Genomic DNA, 20125 nt, shown 5'->3' with positions numbered 1-20125 from the left:
GTAAGGTAGAAATAATTTTTGACTTGGTGTTCACGATCCACATTTTTATTAAACTTCTTGCAAATTCACATATACTTCTTCTTAATTGTCACATCATCAAGAAAACAGTTTTGTATCAACCTTCATATATTTAATTTCCACTTTAACCAAACACATGACTTGACTGTTTTTTACAAAGCGAAATAACAACTTAACTTCTACAAAATGACACAAAGACTGTTCTGTGCGCATTCGCGCCAAAACGGTTACAAGTAAGTCAAAGATCATGACAGTCTCACATTAATGAATACACGCAAGAACCATATCACTGTAATACATCTACATCTACAAACATAATCCGCAATCTACCATACGGTGCGTGGCGGAGGGTACCTCGTACCACAATTAGCATCTTCTCTCTCTGTTCCACTCCCAAACAGAACGAGGGAAAAATGACTGCCTATATGCCTCTGTACGAGCCCTAATCTCTCTTATCTTATCTTTGTGGTCTTTCCGTGAAACGTAAGTTGGCGGCAGTAAAATTGTACTGCAGTCAGCCGCAAATGCTGGTTCTCTAAATTTCCTCAGTAGCGATTCACGAAAAGAACGCCTCCTTTCCTCTAGAGACTCCCACCCGAGTTCCTGAAGCAGTTCCGTAAGCACCGCGTGATGATCAAACCTACCAGTAACAAATCTAGCAGCCCGCCTCTGAATTGCTTCTATGTCCTCCCCCAATCCGACCTGATAGGGATCCCAAATGCTCGAGCAGTACTCAAGAATAGGCCGCACCAGCGTTCTACAAGCGGTCTCCTTTCCAGATGAACCACATCTTCCCAAAATTCTACCAATGAACCGAACGCGACCATCCACCTTCCCCACAACTGCCATTACATGCTTGTCCCACTTCATATCGCTCTGCAGTGTTACGCCCAAATATTTAATCGACGTGACTATGTCAAGCGCTACACTACTAATGGAGTATTCAAACATTACAGGATTCCTTTTCCTGTTCATCTGCATTAATTTACATTTATCTATATTTAGAGTTAGCTACCAAACATCGATACATCGGAGTACCTATACATTAACAAAACCAAGTGTGAAAAGTAGTACGATATTACTGGTTTCTAGAACTGGGGTTGGAATGCCGTAATGGTAACGTAAATGAGGAACCATTACAACCTGATTAACATTCTCATAGTGGTGCTGCTAGCGCCATCATGTTACACGACTGACGCGAAATTTAAATAGAGATCAGATGTAGAAACAAGCCAAACAACTTTCGTTTGTATCGCACAATTGCTTCTTGGTGTTGCAAATTTTTCCCGTCAGTGAGTTATAGTAAAATGTACTAAAGTGTCACGTGACAGTAATTTCGCTTCTCTGGGACGTGCGCGCTCCGTGTATGACGAATGCTTACGCATGTGTGCGCAGGCAAGTGGCACTTCGGCTGGCAGATCTGCCAGGTGTGGATCTCGCTGGACGTGCTGCTCTGCACGGCGTCCATCCTGTCGCTGTGCGCCATCAGCGTGGACCGCTACCTGGCCGTCACGCAGCCGCTCAACTACTCGCGGCGGCGCCGCTCCAAGAAGCTGGCGCTGCTCATGATCCTCGTCGTCTGGGTGCTGGCCGTCGCCATCACGTGCCCGCCCATCCTCGGCTGGTCAGTATCGCAGCCTCCACCCGCTGCCCGCTGCCCGCTGCTCGCGTCACTACGCCAAGACACCACTCGTACCTGTCAACCAACTATCTATTCGCTATGCCTTCACGCCATCTCATATCATTAAGCTACATAGCTTGAACAGAGATACGGAGACTCCGCGAGAAACGCATACTTGAACATAAATGCAGATGCACACAAGTCTGTAAGTTATGCTGTTCTACAAGGTAGTTATAATTACTGTAATCCTCCGCTGTTTGGGATGACCACGTTAAAAACAAGTAATCGTATGACAGTGACATATTGTGGAAGCATTTGTAACGATGTGCTGAAGACAACTAGCGAATCGACCAGTGAAAGAAACAAATTTTAATATTAAAAATGGGGCTGAAACCTGATGATCTTGGTAGTTATGCTGTTTGGAATGGTCGGCCAACGGAGAGGCCGACGTCCTATTGCGCCAAAAATTGTTGAAGAAGTTTGCGAGGTGCCAGGGTGGAGAGGAGTTAGTACCTCTTTAATTCAGACGAATTTTGCATGAGAACTGGACATGCACTCGACCCCCTCCTTGTTGTTGTTGTTGTGGTATTCAGTACTGAGACTGGTTTGATACAGCTTCCCATGCTACTCTATCCTGTGCAAGCTTCTTCATCTCCCAGTACTTACTGCAACCTACATCCTTCTGAATATGCTTACTGTATTCATTTCTTGGTCTCCCTCTACCATTTTTACCCTCCACACTGCCCTCCAATGCTAAATTTGTGATCCCCTGATGCCTCAGAACATGTCCTACCAACCGGTCCCTTCTTCTTGCCAAGTTGTGCCACAAACTCCTCTTCTCGCCAATTATATTCAATACCTCCTCATTAGTTATGTGATCTACCCATCTAATCTTCAACATTATTCTGTAGCACCACATTTCTAAAGCTCCTATTTTCTTCTTGTCCAAACTATTTATCGTCCATTTTTCACTTCCATACATGGCTACACTCCTTACATACCACCTAATTGATTATGTTCGCAACGGTAACGGAAGTAAATGATGGTGGACCCTTCCAGTGGTAAACTAAGGAGTGCACACTCACAATAATTTAAAAAAAATAGTAATCTACTCAGAAAGAAAGAGAACTTTATCATAATAAACAACAGGAAATGGGATTCTGCATATATCTACGAAATGATATGCGGATTAAATATTAAAATGAGATTCATTACACATCAGAACATATATGTACATGATTATCGACACAAACAGTGGGTTAAAGGACAGGGTATACTGAAATCTTATGAGAATAAGAGTTGGCTCGAGAACAAGGCGTCCTACTCTCTGTGATGCAAATGATTAACGATAGTGACTAAAGGTCCTAATGAATCAAATATTAATCTTCCGACTATATATTAATAGTGAGGGCTCAAATGGGATCACATGGAGAAACAAGCAAGGTGGACTTTTAGCAAAGCGAGCGTACTGAAATCTGGAGCACGTCGTCGATAGGCAGCGTCTTGATGATGCAGGCGCCGACTTCTGCCGTGCAGCAACTCTGTGTAAACCCCTGGCCTCGAAGTCTGTCCGAGGATTCTAAGTTCATCCGAAAAAGAGTGACCAAGTCGCAAGAACGCCCGACTCCGACGAAGATCAGATCTCGAATCCACCTCTGTGATGCGATGCAAGCAGCGAAGTCAGAATTGCTCAACTCCCTACTCTCCTCGAAAAACGCGAATCAGCATTCAGTGCTGATTCCAAAATTCCCCCACACTGTCTCGGAACGTCATTCGCGCCAATAGCGACCGTTCCCTCCAATTTCGAGCAGGGTTTTATGACGTCAACTAGCCTCAGTTTAAGTTGACCAATCATGCCTCTGCTATTCAGCTGAGGGCACTGAACTTGCCGTTTGACTGGCTACAAAAACAACCTGCCTAGACCACCGGTCATCCGGCGCGAGACAGTCGCACCCAGCAGGGCACAGTCCACAAGTATTCTCAGACGCAAGAGGACAATGCAGTCTGTCGGTGCCAGGAATCTTCGTTCCAGACGCGCTGGTACGGTAAACACATACACTGCGGCGACACTAAGACGTCTCGCAGGTCGGTTCGCCCTGCATACAATAGGCGAAAATCGACCGACGTCAGTCGTTCCGCCAGGCGCTTAAGCCTATTGTGCGAACCCCTCAGAATTCGGGTAAGTGGAGCCCCCAACCGGAAAGGCAGAGTGCAGCGTCCTCCGACGCTCGCCTCTTACAGGCCACCCAGGGAAGTAAAACAACATGTTTAGGAATCAAGTGATAAGTATTTTTTGAGCTCTCAGTACAAATACTCTCATTACAATAACCTTATTCGGTCTGTAACTACTGTGCAATGACATAGAACATTAATAAAATTGATGAAAATGAGAGGCCACATGCAAAAGAGGGCATGCCACCTCTCAAGTTACTGTTGGCCATGGCAGCGAACCCTGGACGCAATGTGAGATCTTGAAGCAGGGCGTGAGCTGTGTCACGACAACTGAACATTCCATGGTCTACCATTCTGAAAACGCTGCAAACAATTATCAAATGGTATCCGTACAAACTTCACATTGCTCAACAAGTTTTGCTACCCGCAGCGGACATTGGAGGAGAATTTTCTCTTCTCTTAAATTTCTTGTAAGGGTGAAATTGACGACATGTGGCATTGGATCGTTTCGCGGGGTGTTCAAGCACATTTTACACACGCTGGGGCAGTGTTGTTTTTCAGGATATCGTTGCCAACAAACGTTCATGACGTTTCCCACCCACAGTCAACGCATCATTGTGTGTTGTGGTTTCACGGTACAGTTTACGAATGGTCCATTTTTCTTGTATGAACTCGAGCCCCAAGGACGAAGTACATGCAGCATGAACGGCACACGTCACTGATCTGCTTCGCCAACATGTGATCCCTGCCCTACAGGAGAGAGGTGCTTGGGACTTAACTGTTTTGATGCACTATGCAGCTCCGCGTCACATTGCGCAATAGGTCACCGGGTCACTCCTTAACACATTTCGAGAAAAGTGACGACGCTTGTGGGGAAATTAAAATGTAGTTCTTTCAATTGCTTATTCGTTATTTCTCTTCCGGAAGTTCTTACAAACGTATCCACAAAGTTTCATTATCCTACGATCACTCGTTTTTGATGGGGACCCCTCTCAAGCAGTGAGAGTTTAATTATCACCACCCCGTATTTGAACGTCGGCACTTGTGCACTGTTCTCATTGCGTTGCAAGTGTCAGTCGTGGTCGGAATAGTGCACTTTGTCACAGTTAACTGAATTCGAAAGTGGGAAAATCGTTGGCGCTCGGGTGGTGTGTGCCTTCGTAACCTAGGGAGTTGAAATGTTTGGTGTTTCTATCGAAGATTTATACTGCGTACACGATGAGCGGAAAAACATCATCCGCTCAGTGACAAGGCAGGTGAAGGTGTATTGAGTTATCGTGGCAGACGGTCGTTGAAGACGACTGCAACGAAATGGAAGCGGACATCAGTTTCACACAAGCGAACATTATCAACAACGAAACATCGTGAAGGGAGTTCCAGAACCAGGGAATCGCAGGGCGAAATGTATTATCAGAAGCACAAATGCTCATAACAGGAAGTCGTCGTGACGAAGGCAAACAACTTGAACTATGGGGCACTGAAAGAAAGCCGTTTGGTCGGAGGAGCCTTGTTTCACGCTACTGTCAACTTGTGGCCGAGGTTGCGTCCCAAGAGTGACACAACACGGGGTTTCGGTGATGATTTGGGCAGCATCATAGTCGCATTCCATTGACCCCAGGCCGCTTTGGCAAGGTAGCATTTCTGCCAATGTTTATGTGACCTTCTTGCCTCATTAGGTTAATTCAGTGGTACATGATTTGTTCCCCCGTAGTGATGCTTTCTTCTACGACTGCAGATTCCCTATTCACACAGCTCACTTGGCTGATTTGTTGTGTTTCCCAGGCCTACCAGTGCGTCCAGTTCTCATTATTATTGAGTCTTTGTCCACTACTTCGAAGAGAAGGGTGCATGATCGCTGTACACCTCCAGCATCGTTACCTGAACTTGACACTACTTACCAGGACTAATGGCATAACGGTCCCTTCAAAGTAACACAGTGCCTTTATTTATCCATTCCAAGAAAACTGGAAGCTTTTTCTAATGCTAACGAATTTCTAAATCATATCAGGTACGATAATTTGCTGTGATATTGTCGTTTTTCCAATTTTGTAAAGTACTGTATCTTCATTACTGTAGTGGTCTGTGGAGCTAGCATCTGGGCGCATCCCCTTTGACTGAAGAGCTTTGAAATTAGAAGCAACTTTTAAACTGATTTATCACTATTATTGAGGCTGTGATAACGCTGTCTGAATCGATATATTCAATTACAAGAGGTAAACTTTTGCAATCGCAACTTCTTTTATCTGATTCCGAACAAATCATTCGTCAGCAAGAATACTACAAAGCTAATGACCCTTTCACGTACTGAATTCCATCTCATAGATGAACACTCGTCTGACGTAAATTTATTTACCATCTGCACAAAATGTAGAGAAGTATCCAAGACAACAAACTTTCGAAGTCTAATTAATATTGACGAAATTACATATTAGACGGATCTGAAGACGTTGCTGCCTGTGCAAGACTCCATTATCTCACAAACTGCATCTCCAGTACTTATCGTGGAACCGAAAATGTTGTATCTCCAGGAAAATGTAATTACATCAAATGATAAGCACTAGTGGGGAATGGGTATAACCAAATGGTTTCATAAATAGATAAAGAGAGATTTTAATACGCGCTAAGACACAAACAAAAAAAAAATAACAAATCACGATGGAATTATCCGAATTGCATGGAAATAGGTAGATGTGATGTACGTGTACAGACACATAAATCATTACAATTTCAGAAATACTGGACGACTGAATCACGGGAAAGCTTTTCACCAATGCATCAAGGTAGTAATACATTGATCCACTGTTGGCCCCTATGCAAGCAGTTATTCGGCTTGGCATTGACTGATAGTCACTGAATGTCCTTCTGAAGGATATCATACCAAATTATGTCCACCTGACGCCGTAGATCGTGAAAATCCCAAAATGATTGGAGGGCCCTGCCCACAATGCTCCAAACGTTCTCATTTGGATAGAAATCCAGCGACTTTGCTGGCCATGGCTGGGTTTGGCAATCACGAAGACAAGCAGTAGAAACTAACACTGGGCGGTCATTACCATGCTGAAATGTAAGCCCAAGGTGCTTGGCCACGAGGGTCAACACAATGGGGCATAGAATATCTTCGACGTACCGTTGTGCTGGAAGGGTGCCGCAGATGACGAAGGAGTCCTGCTATGGAATGAAATGGCACCTCACACCATCGCTTCTGCTTGTTAGGCTGCTTGGGGTCTGACAGGTTGGCATCCCACCTCTGCCCGGGACGTCTACAGACAAGTCTTCGACGGTCATCGTCTTCACTGGTCATCAGGAGTCAGTTAGAAGCTTGATTCATCAATGAAGACAATTATACTGCAGTCAATGAGATTCCAGGCCGAAGACGTATCTGGATACGCCCTGGACAGCAGCGTGATGTCGATGTCGCTGTCGCCCACCGTACTGCCCGACAACGGCCTGACAGTCAGGAATGATGGTCGGCAGTGCCATTTCTTATCACAGCAGGGACCGTTTGGTTGACTTTCTTGGCACCCCTACTGCTTGTCCTCGTTCTAGCCAAACGCTACCGCGGCAAGCAAGACTGCCGGATTTCTCCCCAATTGAGAACGTTCGGATTTTCACTATCTAAAGCGCCAATTGGACATAATTTGGTATGATATCCCTCAGGAGGATATCCAACAACCGTATCAATCAATGCCATCCCTAAGAACTGCTTCCTTAATTGCCACAGGTAGACCAACGTGTTTTTGATTTGCTCTATTTATGCAGCTCGTCTTCTTGAATAAATTATCCAATTGTTTTCTGAAATTGTATTAATTTGTCTGTAAGTGTACTTCGTTGTCTACCGAATTCGTACCATTTGGATAATTCCTTCGTGGTGAGGCTTTTTTTTGACTCAGTATCTATAGTAAAAAGAGAAATACTGAACCTTTTGGAAAGATTCTTACTACAGTGAAGGCAGCCCTTTATTGGCGGTTAAGAACCGGCTCAGGAATTGCATTGCACCCACCTGATCCCTTGTTTTAGAACGATTTAGAAATACTATAACCAAAGCAATCTGTTTACTAATAGTAGAGGGAGAGAGAGAGAGAGAGGACGGCGGGGGAGGGGGGGGAGGGGGCGGTGAGAGAGAGAGCTATCGAGGGCCATGAAGGGTCAAGAACGTGAGGAGGGCAATTTGATATTGCTAGCGTTATTAGTATTCCATTAGTAATTAAATAGTCGCACGATACGACAAGTTATTCCTCTTGATTAATACGCCCTTCATAAAACGTGAAGTGAATCCGCATGGAAAGTGCGGTTTAAACTAAGAACATGTCCCCCAGATATGTGTGACAACACAATGAAACAGCAGACCAGCTGTCTTAAGAGAACGAATATTAACCCATTGTGGTGTATTGGCCAGATCACGCTTTTCTCTAACTGATATTAGCGGCAAAGCCTCTGAAAGGGTCTCACAAGGCACACTCTTTGATGGGACAGTCAACCAAACTATTGCACTGCGGCAGAAGTAGGAAAACAACAGAATGTCAAGCTGCCTCTGTTCTCCGCTTATGATAAAAGTCGGCTTCCTCCTTTACATTTACATAATAAGAGTTTGAGAAGACAGTAGAGCATTCTGCAAAGTTGAGCACTGACGAGGGTTTAGTGGTGATTCTCAGAATATGTCCGTTTGACATCATGGTACGTTACAGGGCAGCGTTGCATTGGTTGGGGCATTAACAAAACGATTCATTTTGCCAGATCAGAAGCGCTCATGTATCTAATAAATGACATTTAGTGGTGGTGGTGGTTAGTGTTTAACGTCCCGTCGACAACGAGGTCATTAGAGACGGAGCGCAAGCTCGGGTTAGGGAAGGATTGGGAAGGAAATCGGCCGTGCCCTTTCAAAGGAACCATCCCGGCATTTGCCTGAAACGATTTAGGGAAATCACGGAAAACCTAAATCTGGATGGCCGGAGACGGGATTGAACCGTCGTCCTCCCGAATGCGAGTCCAGTGTGCTAACCACTGCGCCACCTCGCTCGGTGACATTTAGTAGCATGGAGGTTGGACGAATGACTGTGTGCTTTTGATCCTAGAAGCAATGCAAGGCGTGGATACAGCATGTTGCTAAGAATAGGCTCAGCTGACATATAATTATCCCTACCCAACCTATCCAACCCATGGTTTACCTTTTAGCAGGTCATGGTCCATAAGAGAAACATCCACGTCGATTTGGACACAGGATCATAAGAGTATGTGAGAATGGAGAGGATAGTTTCCCCTTTTTCCAGGTAGAGAGAGAATGCTATCAGTTGGATTGCGGTTTGCTCACAATGGTAAATGACTGAAATTGAAGGACTACGTTTAATGTAACTGCACAACGAATATCTAATAAAGAACTGCTTCACTTTCAGTGGATGCTTTGAATATCGAAGTAACGTCAACATATCAGAAGAACGATGCAGAACACCAACAAGAATTGTTACCTCTGTAGTAGACAAGAATAGGCACGGCTAAATATAATTAAGAGAAACTATAAAACCCTGTAAAAGTACTGTGGCCACCGACTTTGTTATGTGTGGACTCTAGAATTTCCAAGGCACTCAGATATTAGTGGCGGCAATTTAGAACACTATAGCAACAAAAGTCCTACGTTTCGATAGCCGTAGGTGGTAGACAAACCTCGACCTTTTCCGATGCTGCTCATACCAGATGTAGTAACATAATGTATCAGCTATTTACTTGAGTTAGATTTAAATTACTGAATGTAACGACTTGGTTACATTATCCACGCAACATGTCTTAAATTTATGACAATAACTGAACTCAACTGAATTGTCACCTCATGTGTTTTACTGTGATTTCATAGTTATTTCAGCATAATCTTCAGCCTATAGATGTTGCCACTGTACTCTCGTACTAGCCTCATTTGTTCTGCAACTCTAGTCAGTATGGAGGTCGGAACTGGATCTTAAAGAATCGGAAAAGACTGCTAAATTCGTTACTGATCCGGCGTCTTCACTCCAAGTTGTTGTTCTAGCGCAGTAAAAGGCGTGGTGCTGGATCTTCGTCTGACACTACTGTCTGCAATGGACTGCTGCTTTATGTGACTCAAATATTCTGGCACAGGAAGACTACTAAGTGATACAGTCCAGATTTCGAAGTGTATATCAGTTATCTCACTCTCGATGTTAATGTTGTTTAAAATAACATATCGACAGTCTTTGCCATGTAGTGCACTCATTTCGATAGGCGATCTAGAAATCCATACCACAAAATATTCCATATATATACTTGATATACATTTCACACACAAATGAAGAAAATATAAAACTTTCCTAATCGGCCGTGTGCCTTGAACACAAACTACCTAATCCACAAAATACAACTTCATAGGCGGCCGCAAAGATTGCAACTCACTTCCAGGCAGCGCGAATCGCAATACAACTTCATAGGCGGCCGCAAAGATTGCAACTCACTTCCAGGCAGCGCGAATCGCTTTGGTGAAGCATGGTTCGTGACATCATGACAATGCGCAATGTGACTAGGGCTGTTCATAATTTTTCCTATATTTTAGATGTTTTCATTAGTGCTTCCTAATGACTACATTGCTGAGGGACCCTTATTTAACAAATCATTCATAAAGTAGCCAGTCAGAGTATAGGATCGCTCCGTCAGCGCCACGTCAGCTAAAGGAAGGATTCAACCGAACTTTGCTTCCATGCACAAAACAACACGTGTAGTGTTACTTGGTTGGATGCACTGATAAATGCTTCCTAATGACGTCACCTACCTGCTGTGGTACTAATAATATTTTGATTGCTAATAATCACGTCTACAAGAACGAATAAATGCTACAGTTGTGCAAAAAGGTAGTACTCATTTTGTAGCCACGAAACGCGCCCTTGGAGTATACAGTGAATCAAAGGGATGTTGACCACTCGTCTCGCTTATCACCTGTGCAAATTTTATTTTATGTATCTTCTGTAGATGTCTGAAGTAGCGTGTTTTTAAATTGATTTATCACTGGGTAAGTGACTAGAGACTTGTACTTCTACATCTACATCACACTCAGCAAGCCACTTAATTGTGTGTGGTGGGGCGGGGGGGGGGGGGGTGTACTTCTGGTGTTTCTAACAGATTTCCCCCACCGCCCACCCTTTTCCACTTGCGAATGGCGCCTGGGAAAAATTAGAGTCGTAAGCCTGTGTATTAACTCTAATTTCCTGAATTTTCTCGTCGAGATCATTACGCGAGACGTATGTGGTAGGGAAGCTCTCTCTCGAAATTTCAGTAGTAAACCTATCCTTGAGGCATAACGTCTCTTTTGCAACGTCGGCCACAAGTATTTGTTTAGCATCTCTGTAACGCTCTAGCGCCGACAAACTATGCTATAACTATACGCACCAATCATTCGTTGGATCTTCTCTATTTCTTCTATCAGTCCTACTTGCTAAGGGTATTATATTCATAAACAATATTCAAGACTCGCTTGAAGAAGCGCGATGTAAGTCACTTCCTTTGCGGATGAGTTACATCTCCTTAAGACTCTTCCTATGAAACTCAGTCTGGCATCTGCTTTTCTACTATTTGCTTTATGTGGTCAGTCACTTAACGTCACTCTGAATAGTTGCTCTTATGTGTTTTACGGCAGATAGTTGCACAGCAGTGGATTTCCTTCCTCTGTATGTGCAATATGTTCCGTTTTTTTTAAGTTCAGGGTAAACTCCAGAGACTTCATTATTCATTAATCCTCCATACGTCGTTTTGTCTTCTATCGTTATTACTTTGCTATAGACAACCGCGTTAACTGCGAACAGTGTTAAAGAACATCCACCGCTTTGTACTAGATCTTTTATGTACCTTGTAAACGGTAACGGTCCTGCCATATTTCCTTGGGGTACTCCGCAAATTACTTTTACATGTGACGATTTTTACCCGTTAAGAGCGTCGTTGTTGACCTCTGCTTACCAGGAAGTTTGGAATCGAGTTGAAAATCTGGTCCGATACTCTATACGCTTTTTTTTTTTCCTCACTAAAGGCAGTGCGTGGCGGTGTCAAAAGCCTTCCCGAATTCAAGGAACCCGGCGTTAACTCGGGCACCGTTGTCTACGGAGCTAGGGATCTCACTGAGGAACAGAGCGAGATGAGTTTGTGGGATACACGTTAATTTTTAGCTTCTGTAAAGTTTGGAAGGTAGGAGACGAGGTACTGGCAGAAGTAAAGCTGTGTGTACCGGACGTGAGTCGTGCTTCGGTAGCTCAGATGGTAGAGCACTTGCCCGCGAAAGGCAAAGGTCCCGAGTTCGAGTCTCGGTCGGGCACACAGTTTTAATCTGCCAGGAAGTTTCATACCAGCGCACACTCCGCTGCAGAGTGAAAATATCATTCTATTTCGCAATTGTTACTGACTTTACCTAAGACCAAAACAGGCATTTCACTCAAAAGGGTTGACTAAATTTTGCTTTCAGAGTTATTGAATGCTTCTCTCATTGTTCTCCTTACATTCATTTTCGATTCGTTCAGCTTTTGTTTGTCAGCTAGGTTTCGTCTTCTCTTGTATTTGAGATGAAGCTCTCTTCGTTCACGGAGCAGTTCTGGAACACGGTTACTAAACCACTGTAGGTCTATCTCATCACCTAATATCTTGCTCAGATTGCTCAGAACACAGTTTTCAATGTTGGTTATGAATTTTTCTTGTTTGTGTTCCGTATCGTCGTCCTCATCACTGAAAATCTGATGCTGGCTACTCAGATACTTTAATCTGTATCCTGTCACTCTGTTTGGTCAAAAATATCTTGCTACCTTTCTTGACATTCCTTATTAAACCCGTAGTCATAGTTGCTATCACGGGCTTACCACTGATACCGAGCACGAAGAGGAGCAGTAGTCACGCTTGCCGTGTGCGGACGGGCGTATTGCGATGAAATGTAATTCCACGATGGCTCGCCATTAAGGGAAACGCAACGGGGCGTACAGTATCGTTGATGTACCGCTGTGCTGTAATGGTGCCACGGCTGACAAGCGAAGGCATCCTGCTATGAAAAGAAACTGTACCCAAACCAACACTCCTGCCTCTCTGCCCGTATGGCGGGCGATATTCAAGTTGTTATCCCACAGCCGGCCGCGGTGGTCTAGCGGTTCTAGGCGCTCAGTCCGGAACCGCGCGACTGCTACGGTCGCAAGTTCGAATCCTGCCTCGGGCATGGATGTGTGTGATGTCCTTAGGTTAGTTAGGTTTAAGTAGTTCCAAGTTCTAGGGGACTGATGACCACAGATGTTAAGTCCCATAGTGCTCAGAGCCATTTATTATCCCACAACTGTCCGGGGTGTCTCCATACACGTCTTCGACCTGGAACCTCAATCGCTGTAGTAGAATTGTTTTCAGTGATGAGTCCCGCTTCGAACTGACTCCCGATGACCTGCGGAGATGGCCTCAGGGCAGCACTGCTGGAAATCTGCGAGCCTGTATTGCGAGTAGCGGTGGAAACGGAAGGTGTGATTGACTAGTCGCCGTGGAAGCTTTACCCTTCTAGTTTAAAAGCCTACTATTCCCCTTTTTTCTGGTGTAATTAAAATGCACGTAAATGCAAAATGCATGTCATTGACGTGTCAATGACTTGGTTGTTAAATACGAATCAACGTGTTAGTCAAGAGTGAGAGATGGACCTGGGAGCGGCCTTTGTACGAAACCATTTCGGCATTATGATGAACGGAAGTCCTAAAACATAATGACTGCATGGGTTTTTGAACCAACACAAAGCCACGTGGTAGTTTGTCAGGCGTGTGCGTTGAGAGAGAGCTGTAGTTTTAACGCAGAAATTTCTGAAAATGTTCTTCTGGAGAAAAGTATTGGGTGGAATTGAATCATGGGCAGTGGGAAAACCGACAAAGGAGAACCTAAACGTTTGAAAAGCGCTGTTGCAGAAGGATTCTGGAAATTAAGTGAAGTAATAAGGTAAGAAAGGACAATGTTCTTCGCAGAATCGACGAGGAGAGAGATACGTGAAAAACAGATTGTAGAAGAAGGGACACGACGATAGAACATTAGTTTCATAGAACTAGAGGGACCTGCACAGGACAAAAAAATTGTTGAGGAAGTTGAAAACTGTAATACATCCAACAAACAGTCGAAGACAAGAAGTGTAAAGGTTTGTCACTGGCGAAGAGGGCCGCATTAAACCAATCTGAAGACTGATGACCGCACTACCTACCAAGTGAGGTAACACTATGCCACTTCATCATTTCATGACCTAGGACAGTATTACAGACACAGCAAGAGAGAGAGATAGTGAAAGTTGTATCAATCTTTCAATATTAGTTAATGAAGTACAACTCAAACTTTTAATAATAGCTATACAGTCCACTCACAATAAAGTGATTACCGCCTATGATCTACGTCAACGTGCAACAACCTTTCACAACGTCAGATGGTAGCACGATCTATGGAGGGTCAATAAAGTATGTCAGCAGACGCGGAAAACAGTTCCGTCGTTGTCGTAATGTGAAACTGACCCATTTCACTGGTGTCCAAAGGGGCATGATCACTGGATTTCGAGTCAAAGGTGAAAGGGTTTTGAAACGGCTACGTCTGTAAACTGTTCGCGTGCCATTGTGGTAGAAGAATACTGTGCATGGCAAAATTGCTCTATCCAACACCAGCCTGAGGAAACTGTGGTACACGGGTCATTGATGACGGGGGTGAACAAAAGCTGCGAAAATCAGTACGGGTGAACCGAAATGGAACTGTTCAGCAACTGACAGGTTCTCCTCGATGCCCTTTCAGCGAACGTTGCTGCATATGGACTTCAGAAGGAAGCGCTGGTTCATGCAACCATGCTGACTGCTTTTCATCGACGACGAGGGCTGGAATTTGCACGCTAATACCGCAACTAGAGGTCCTTTGAGTGGTGACTTGCGTCCTTTTCAGATTAATCACGTTTTATGCTCAGTCAGACAAATGGCCGTTGGCCTGCACGGCCTGAAACGACAGAAAACAAACACCCTGGAAGATTCATCAGAAGGGTCCAGGCCAAAGTAGGCAGCTTTATCGTCTGATCAATATTTTCGTGGTTTATCCTGGATGATTTCGACATTCTGGAAGCACAATATATCAACACAAGTACGTATCTATCCTTAGCGACCATATCCATGTCTACACGCAGTTTGTTTCACCTCGGCACTATCACAGCTATCAAATAGATAATGTAACGTGTCAAACAGCTTGCAGTGTACGTGCGTAGTTCGAAGACAACTCCCGTGTCCACAAAATCCTCTATATTAATCCTAATAAACTACTGGCCATTAAAAATGCTACTGCACGAATATGACGTGCTACAGACGCGAAATTTAACCGACAAGAAGAAGATGCTGTGATATGCAAATGATTAGCTTTTCAGAGCATTCACACAAGGTTGGCACCGATTTCTCACACACAAACAGCAGTTGACAGGCGTTGCCTGGTGAAACGTTGTTGTGATGCCCCGTGTAAGGAGGAGAAATGCGTACCATCACGTTTCCGACTTTGATAAAGGTCGGATTGTAGCCTATCGCGATTGCGGTTTATCGTATCGCGACATTGCTGCTCGCGTTGGTCGAGAGCCAATGACTCTTAGCAGAATATGGAATCTTTGGGTTCAGGAGGGTAATACGGAACGCCGTGCTGGATCCCAACGGCCTCGTATCACTAGCAGTCGAGATGACAGGCATCTTATCGGCATGGCTGTAACAGATTGTGCAGGCACGTCTCGATCCCTGAGTCAACAGATGGGGACGTTTGCAAGACAACAACCATCTGCGTGAACAGTTCGATGATGTTTGCAGCAGCATGGACTATCAGCTCGGAGACCATGGCTGCGGATGCCCTCGACGCTGCATCACATACAGGAGCGCCTGCGATGGTGTACTCAACGACGAACCTGGGTGCACGAATGGCAAAACGACATTTTTTCGAATGATTCCAGGTTCTGTTTACAGCATCATGATGGTCGCATCCGTGTTTGGCGACATCGCGGTGAACGCACTTTGGAAGGCGTGTATTCGTCATCGCCATACTGGCGTATCACCCGGCGTAATGGTATGGTGCGCCATTGGTTACACGTCTCGGTCGCCTCTTGTTCGCATTGACGGCACTTTGAACAGTGGACGTTACATCTCAGATGTGTAACGACCCATGGCTCTACCCTTCATTCGATCCCTGCGAAACCCTACATTTCAGCAGGATAATGCACGACCGCATGTTGCAGGTCCTGTACGGGCCTTTCTGGATACAGAAAATGTTCGACTGCTGCCCTGTCCAGCACATTCTCCAGATCTATCACCAATTGAAAACGTCTGGTCAATGGTGGCCGAGCAACTGGCTTGTCACAATACGCCAGTCACTACTCTTGATGAACTGTGGCATTGTGTTGAAGCTGCATGGGCAGCTGTACCTGTACACGCCACCCAAGTTCTGTTTGATTCAATGCCCAGGCGTATCGAGGCCGTTATTACGGCCAGAGGTGGTTGTTCTGGGTACTGATTTGTCAGGATCCATGCACCCAAATTGCGTGAAAATGTAATCACATGTCAGTTCTAGTATAATATATTTGTCCAATGAATACCCGTTTATCACCTGCATTTTTCTTGGTGTAGCAATTTTAATGGCCAGTAGTGTAGATAATCTGTGGCATCACCTGGATCTGTCTGTTCGCGCCATGGATTTTCAACCGAGAACCCTAACAGAGCTGCCCATGGCACTGGAGCGGGTATAGCTGCATGGATCCATATCGGTACTGTCCAGAACCTTACTGACTCTCTTCCTGCACGTCATGCAGTTGTCCGCGCGGAAAAAGGTTGTTACTCAGGGTTTGGACAGGAGGACAAGTTAATGTGACTGGACAACGTATTAAGTATTTACATAACGGCATTTTCAAGTAGATCTGAAAATTGAGGTTTAGAAAATCAACACAAGGTCTACTTGAAAGTCGTCTAATACAGAGCCCGGAAGCGGTCGTCGAATTAATGAAGTTCCTGTTACCAACTGGAGTAATATTTTACTAACTGCACTATAATCTTGTAATAATTTACCGTGAACGAAAGTACGGAATGTTTCGCTCTCTCAGCTTACTGACGGCGTGTACGCAATAAATCATGTCTAAAGTTTTCGGGAATTAACACCATGCGTGACACGACCAACGAATATGTCAACTTCTGTACGAGCTATCCGTCAATATGCCTCAACACATGACTTCGCCGCCTTCAAACTGGTCTCTTCTCGCGACGAAACTATCCAGTCATATGTATGACGATTGTGGTCGTGCAAAACTGAAACAAAATACATGGGGGCAGATACAATTTCATCATTTTTCTTGGTACATTCCGATATTCCAGCCAGCAGAAGACCCGAAATGTACTGTAACACCGGAAGTGGCATTAATATTTTCAGCTTCATACCAATCGCTCCACTTCACAATGATCGTAAAACTGCGTCGCTAACGCGGCCTGTTGTTGCTGTATGAACGCCATCACAAAAATCTTGTTGCAAAGAGTTTACTGTTTTTTTCAACTGCTAGGTGTTACTATTGACAGAACCTGACCCCAAACTGGTAAAATGAAGAGAATATTTATGATAAAATGTTCTTAGTCGTTGGGCCGCATCACATTCTTCTTTAAACTTCTTCAAAGCTCTACGATTCGATGCATATTCTGAGACCCTCTAGCTGGACGCTGTCGAAAGACGGTGTCGTGTTCACTTATAAAAGGCTGTTTTCAAAAAAAAAAAAAAAAAAAAAAAAAAGGTTCAAATATGTGTGAAATCTTGTAAGACTTATCTGCTAAGGTCATCAGTCCCTAAGCTTACACACTACTTATTCTAAATTATCCTGAGGACAAACACACACACACCCATGCCCGAGGGAGGACTCGAACCTCCGCCGGGACCAGCCGCACAGTCAATGACTGCAGCGCCCCAGACCGCGCTGTGAAGGCTGTTTTCTCGCTCATTTTCCGGAATGTGTGCCTTAACCGATTTAGGGAAGCCATGAAATAGATTAATTCGGTGGCTCAATCCGAACTAATGTCTAGTCCCTTGAACATTTTACCTTAAGTCATTTTAGTTCTCTGAAGACAGCAACGCGCAACTGCAGTAGATAACCGAGAAAAAAGAGTAAAGTTTAATGTATACAGTTTACATAAAACTGAATAAGCTTAACAGATAACTAGTTTACTTCCTCTCGACAAAAGTAGACCTATCTCAAAATGTCATTCACTAAAACGTGACGTCACCAATTCTGTAATTGCAACTGCGGTTACACAAATTGACTACCTACTACAAGACGATACACGCCTAAAAAGAATCTGGAGGTAGTCTTGTAGCACCTCGTTTCCAAAACGAGTGCAAAAGTATGCAACTGCGTTCCGCTCTTTAAACATCATAAAGTAAATACACTAATCAGTAACTAAATGCCAACTGCAGGATTTGATTGCGTGTCGTGTAACAAAGCCGTTCGTGTATAGTCAATTACAAATCGTTTATTCTTGGGGTACCAAACTGGACAATGCAGTAATTGTAAACTGCCAGAACAGCTAGTCATCTTATTAAACTGTTCCCCACTTCTAATTTTGACCCATTTAGTGCGACACCGAGGGCACACACTTTTTTAAATTAACAGTAATGTTGTAGATACGGGAAGGAAACTCTCTTCGAAAATCTTGATGAGACGAAAAGGTCGTCACTTGTGTGCATTATAAATGGGGATACAAGGTTCCTCAGTAGCCCCGCGTCAAGAGCACAGCACATCTGCTCTTTTCGGCACTATATGACCACGTCTTGGCAACTCTGGGAGATGCTTGCAGTTGGACGGTTCAAAGCAGGAGCCAGGGATGGACCCTCCAGGTCACCCCCGACCGAGTTGGTATTCGGAGTAAGGTGGTGGGAGAGCCTCTCAGCGGACAAATTTGAACGGCCAAGCTGTAAAGCCTCCCGGGTCTCGTTAAAAGTTCAGATAACCAGTCGCTCTCACTCCTTCTCGATCGACGCTGCCGCGCCATATGGGAAGAGTTTTTCCGAGAGGTAAGCCCGTCTCACCACTGCTTTACTTTCAACCTACTACATCCTCCAAATTCTGATTAGTTACTTGTCAAATTACACTTTGGTGTGACTAGCTGTATATCAGCAGCGGGTTCTTTATTTGTTTTCAATAAAATGTGTGTCCACCTGTGTGCTCCATGGTACTGTTCTATTTAAATTCAAGGCACCCTTTCCCCAAAGATAGGTGCTGACTTCAATATAATGAACAACTTGTAGCATGGTCCTAATGTTAACGGCATGAATAAGCTATTTCTGTCTCTTAGTCTCTTGTAAATGCAAGTTGTTTAGAAGGAAGTGTCATAGTCTTACGCGAGGCAGAATTGGTCAAAACTAGAAGAACATTTATACTACTATATAAAGACAAGTGGTAGTTTAACGTTGTTACCAAAAACCTGGAAAATAAGTGGAAGGTTGTTAGCAAGTATCACGAAAAGTTCTTCACCAACTACTTCATATTTTACACAATAAAGTAATAAATATTCGGACGGACAGAGACTACAGTTTTTAATATATATGGTATATAGTTCTGTACTTCACATGGAGGGGAAGCACTGTCACCAAAAATCTCGAAAAGTTCGTGACCGATGTATTTCAAATGTTTACACCATACTTCAGGTTCGTACAGAAAGGGATACATATTTTTATATACAGACTGAGTAAATATGTGGGTAACATATAAGGAGAAACGTTGTTGGCGTAAATGTCGAGAAGTTCTCTACCTATTAACTTCAAATTTTCATACGATACGCTAATAAAAGTTGGACAACCATGAAGACTATTTACTTTTAGATATATATAGTTTATAAATTTATACAACATACAATAGAAAACATAATTGGCACAGTTCTCAGAAGTTTGTTGGTCGATTTATTTGAAATATTTGCACAATACTCTAATTAACATTCAGCCCGAAATATGCCATATGTTTTGTAAGCAACACTGTTCAGTTTTTCAGTTAAAAAAGACTGTGCCAAAAAAAACGCTTTGCTGAGAAAATGTGCTGTTTGCTTTTCTTTCTCGGGAACAGTTTTAAGTACGATACCAGGCAATTTAATCCATTAGACTAACTGTTTTTTCTATATATATTCTTTCTCCTAATAAAGAATTTTTTTTAAAAATCTGCATACACAATAATACGCTGTTTCGCTTTATTCATCGCAGTCGGGTTTAACAGAAAACCCGAAAGTTTTTGGAATCGCCATGGTACCGTATTCCTAGAGAGGCATGCAAACCAAAATATACAACATCCAATAGCAATTAACACCTCAC

General features: G+C 43.8%; 1 protein-coding gene across 1 annotated transcript in view; it reads left to right on the top strand.

Annotated features, from left to right (window-relative positions):
* Nucleotides 1-1391: 1391 nt before the first annotated feature.
* Nucleotides 1392-20125, top strand: part of LOC126474485 (octopamine receptor-like) — a 298030-nt gene continuing 279296 nt past the window's right edge. Inside the window, exon 1 of the mRNA XM_050101958.1 lies at nucleotides 1392-1642. Within this exon, the coding sequence (XP_049957915.1) occupies nucleotides 1392-1642 (251 nt within the window). The remainder of the gene's footprint in view (nucleotides 1643-20125) is intronic.

The sequence above is a fragment of the Schistocerca serialis genome, chromosome 4 (assembly GCF_023864345.2).
Source record: "Schistocerca serialis cubense isolate TAMUIC-IGC-003099 chromosome 4, iqSchSeri2.2, whole genome shotgun sequence".
Lineage (NCBI taxonomy): Eukaryota > Metazoa > Arthropoda > Insecta > Orthoptera > Acrididae > Schistocerca > Schistocerca serialis.
The sequence above is the reverse complement of the archived record's forward strand: the minus strand, read 5'-3'. Positions and strand labels throughout refer to the sequence as shown.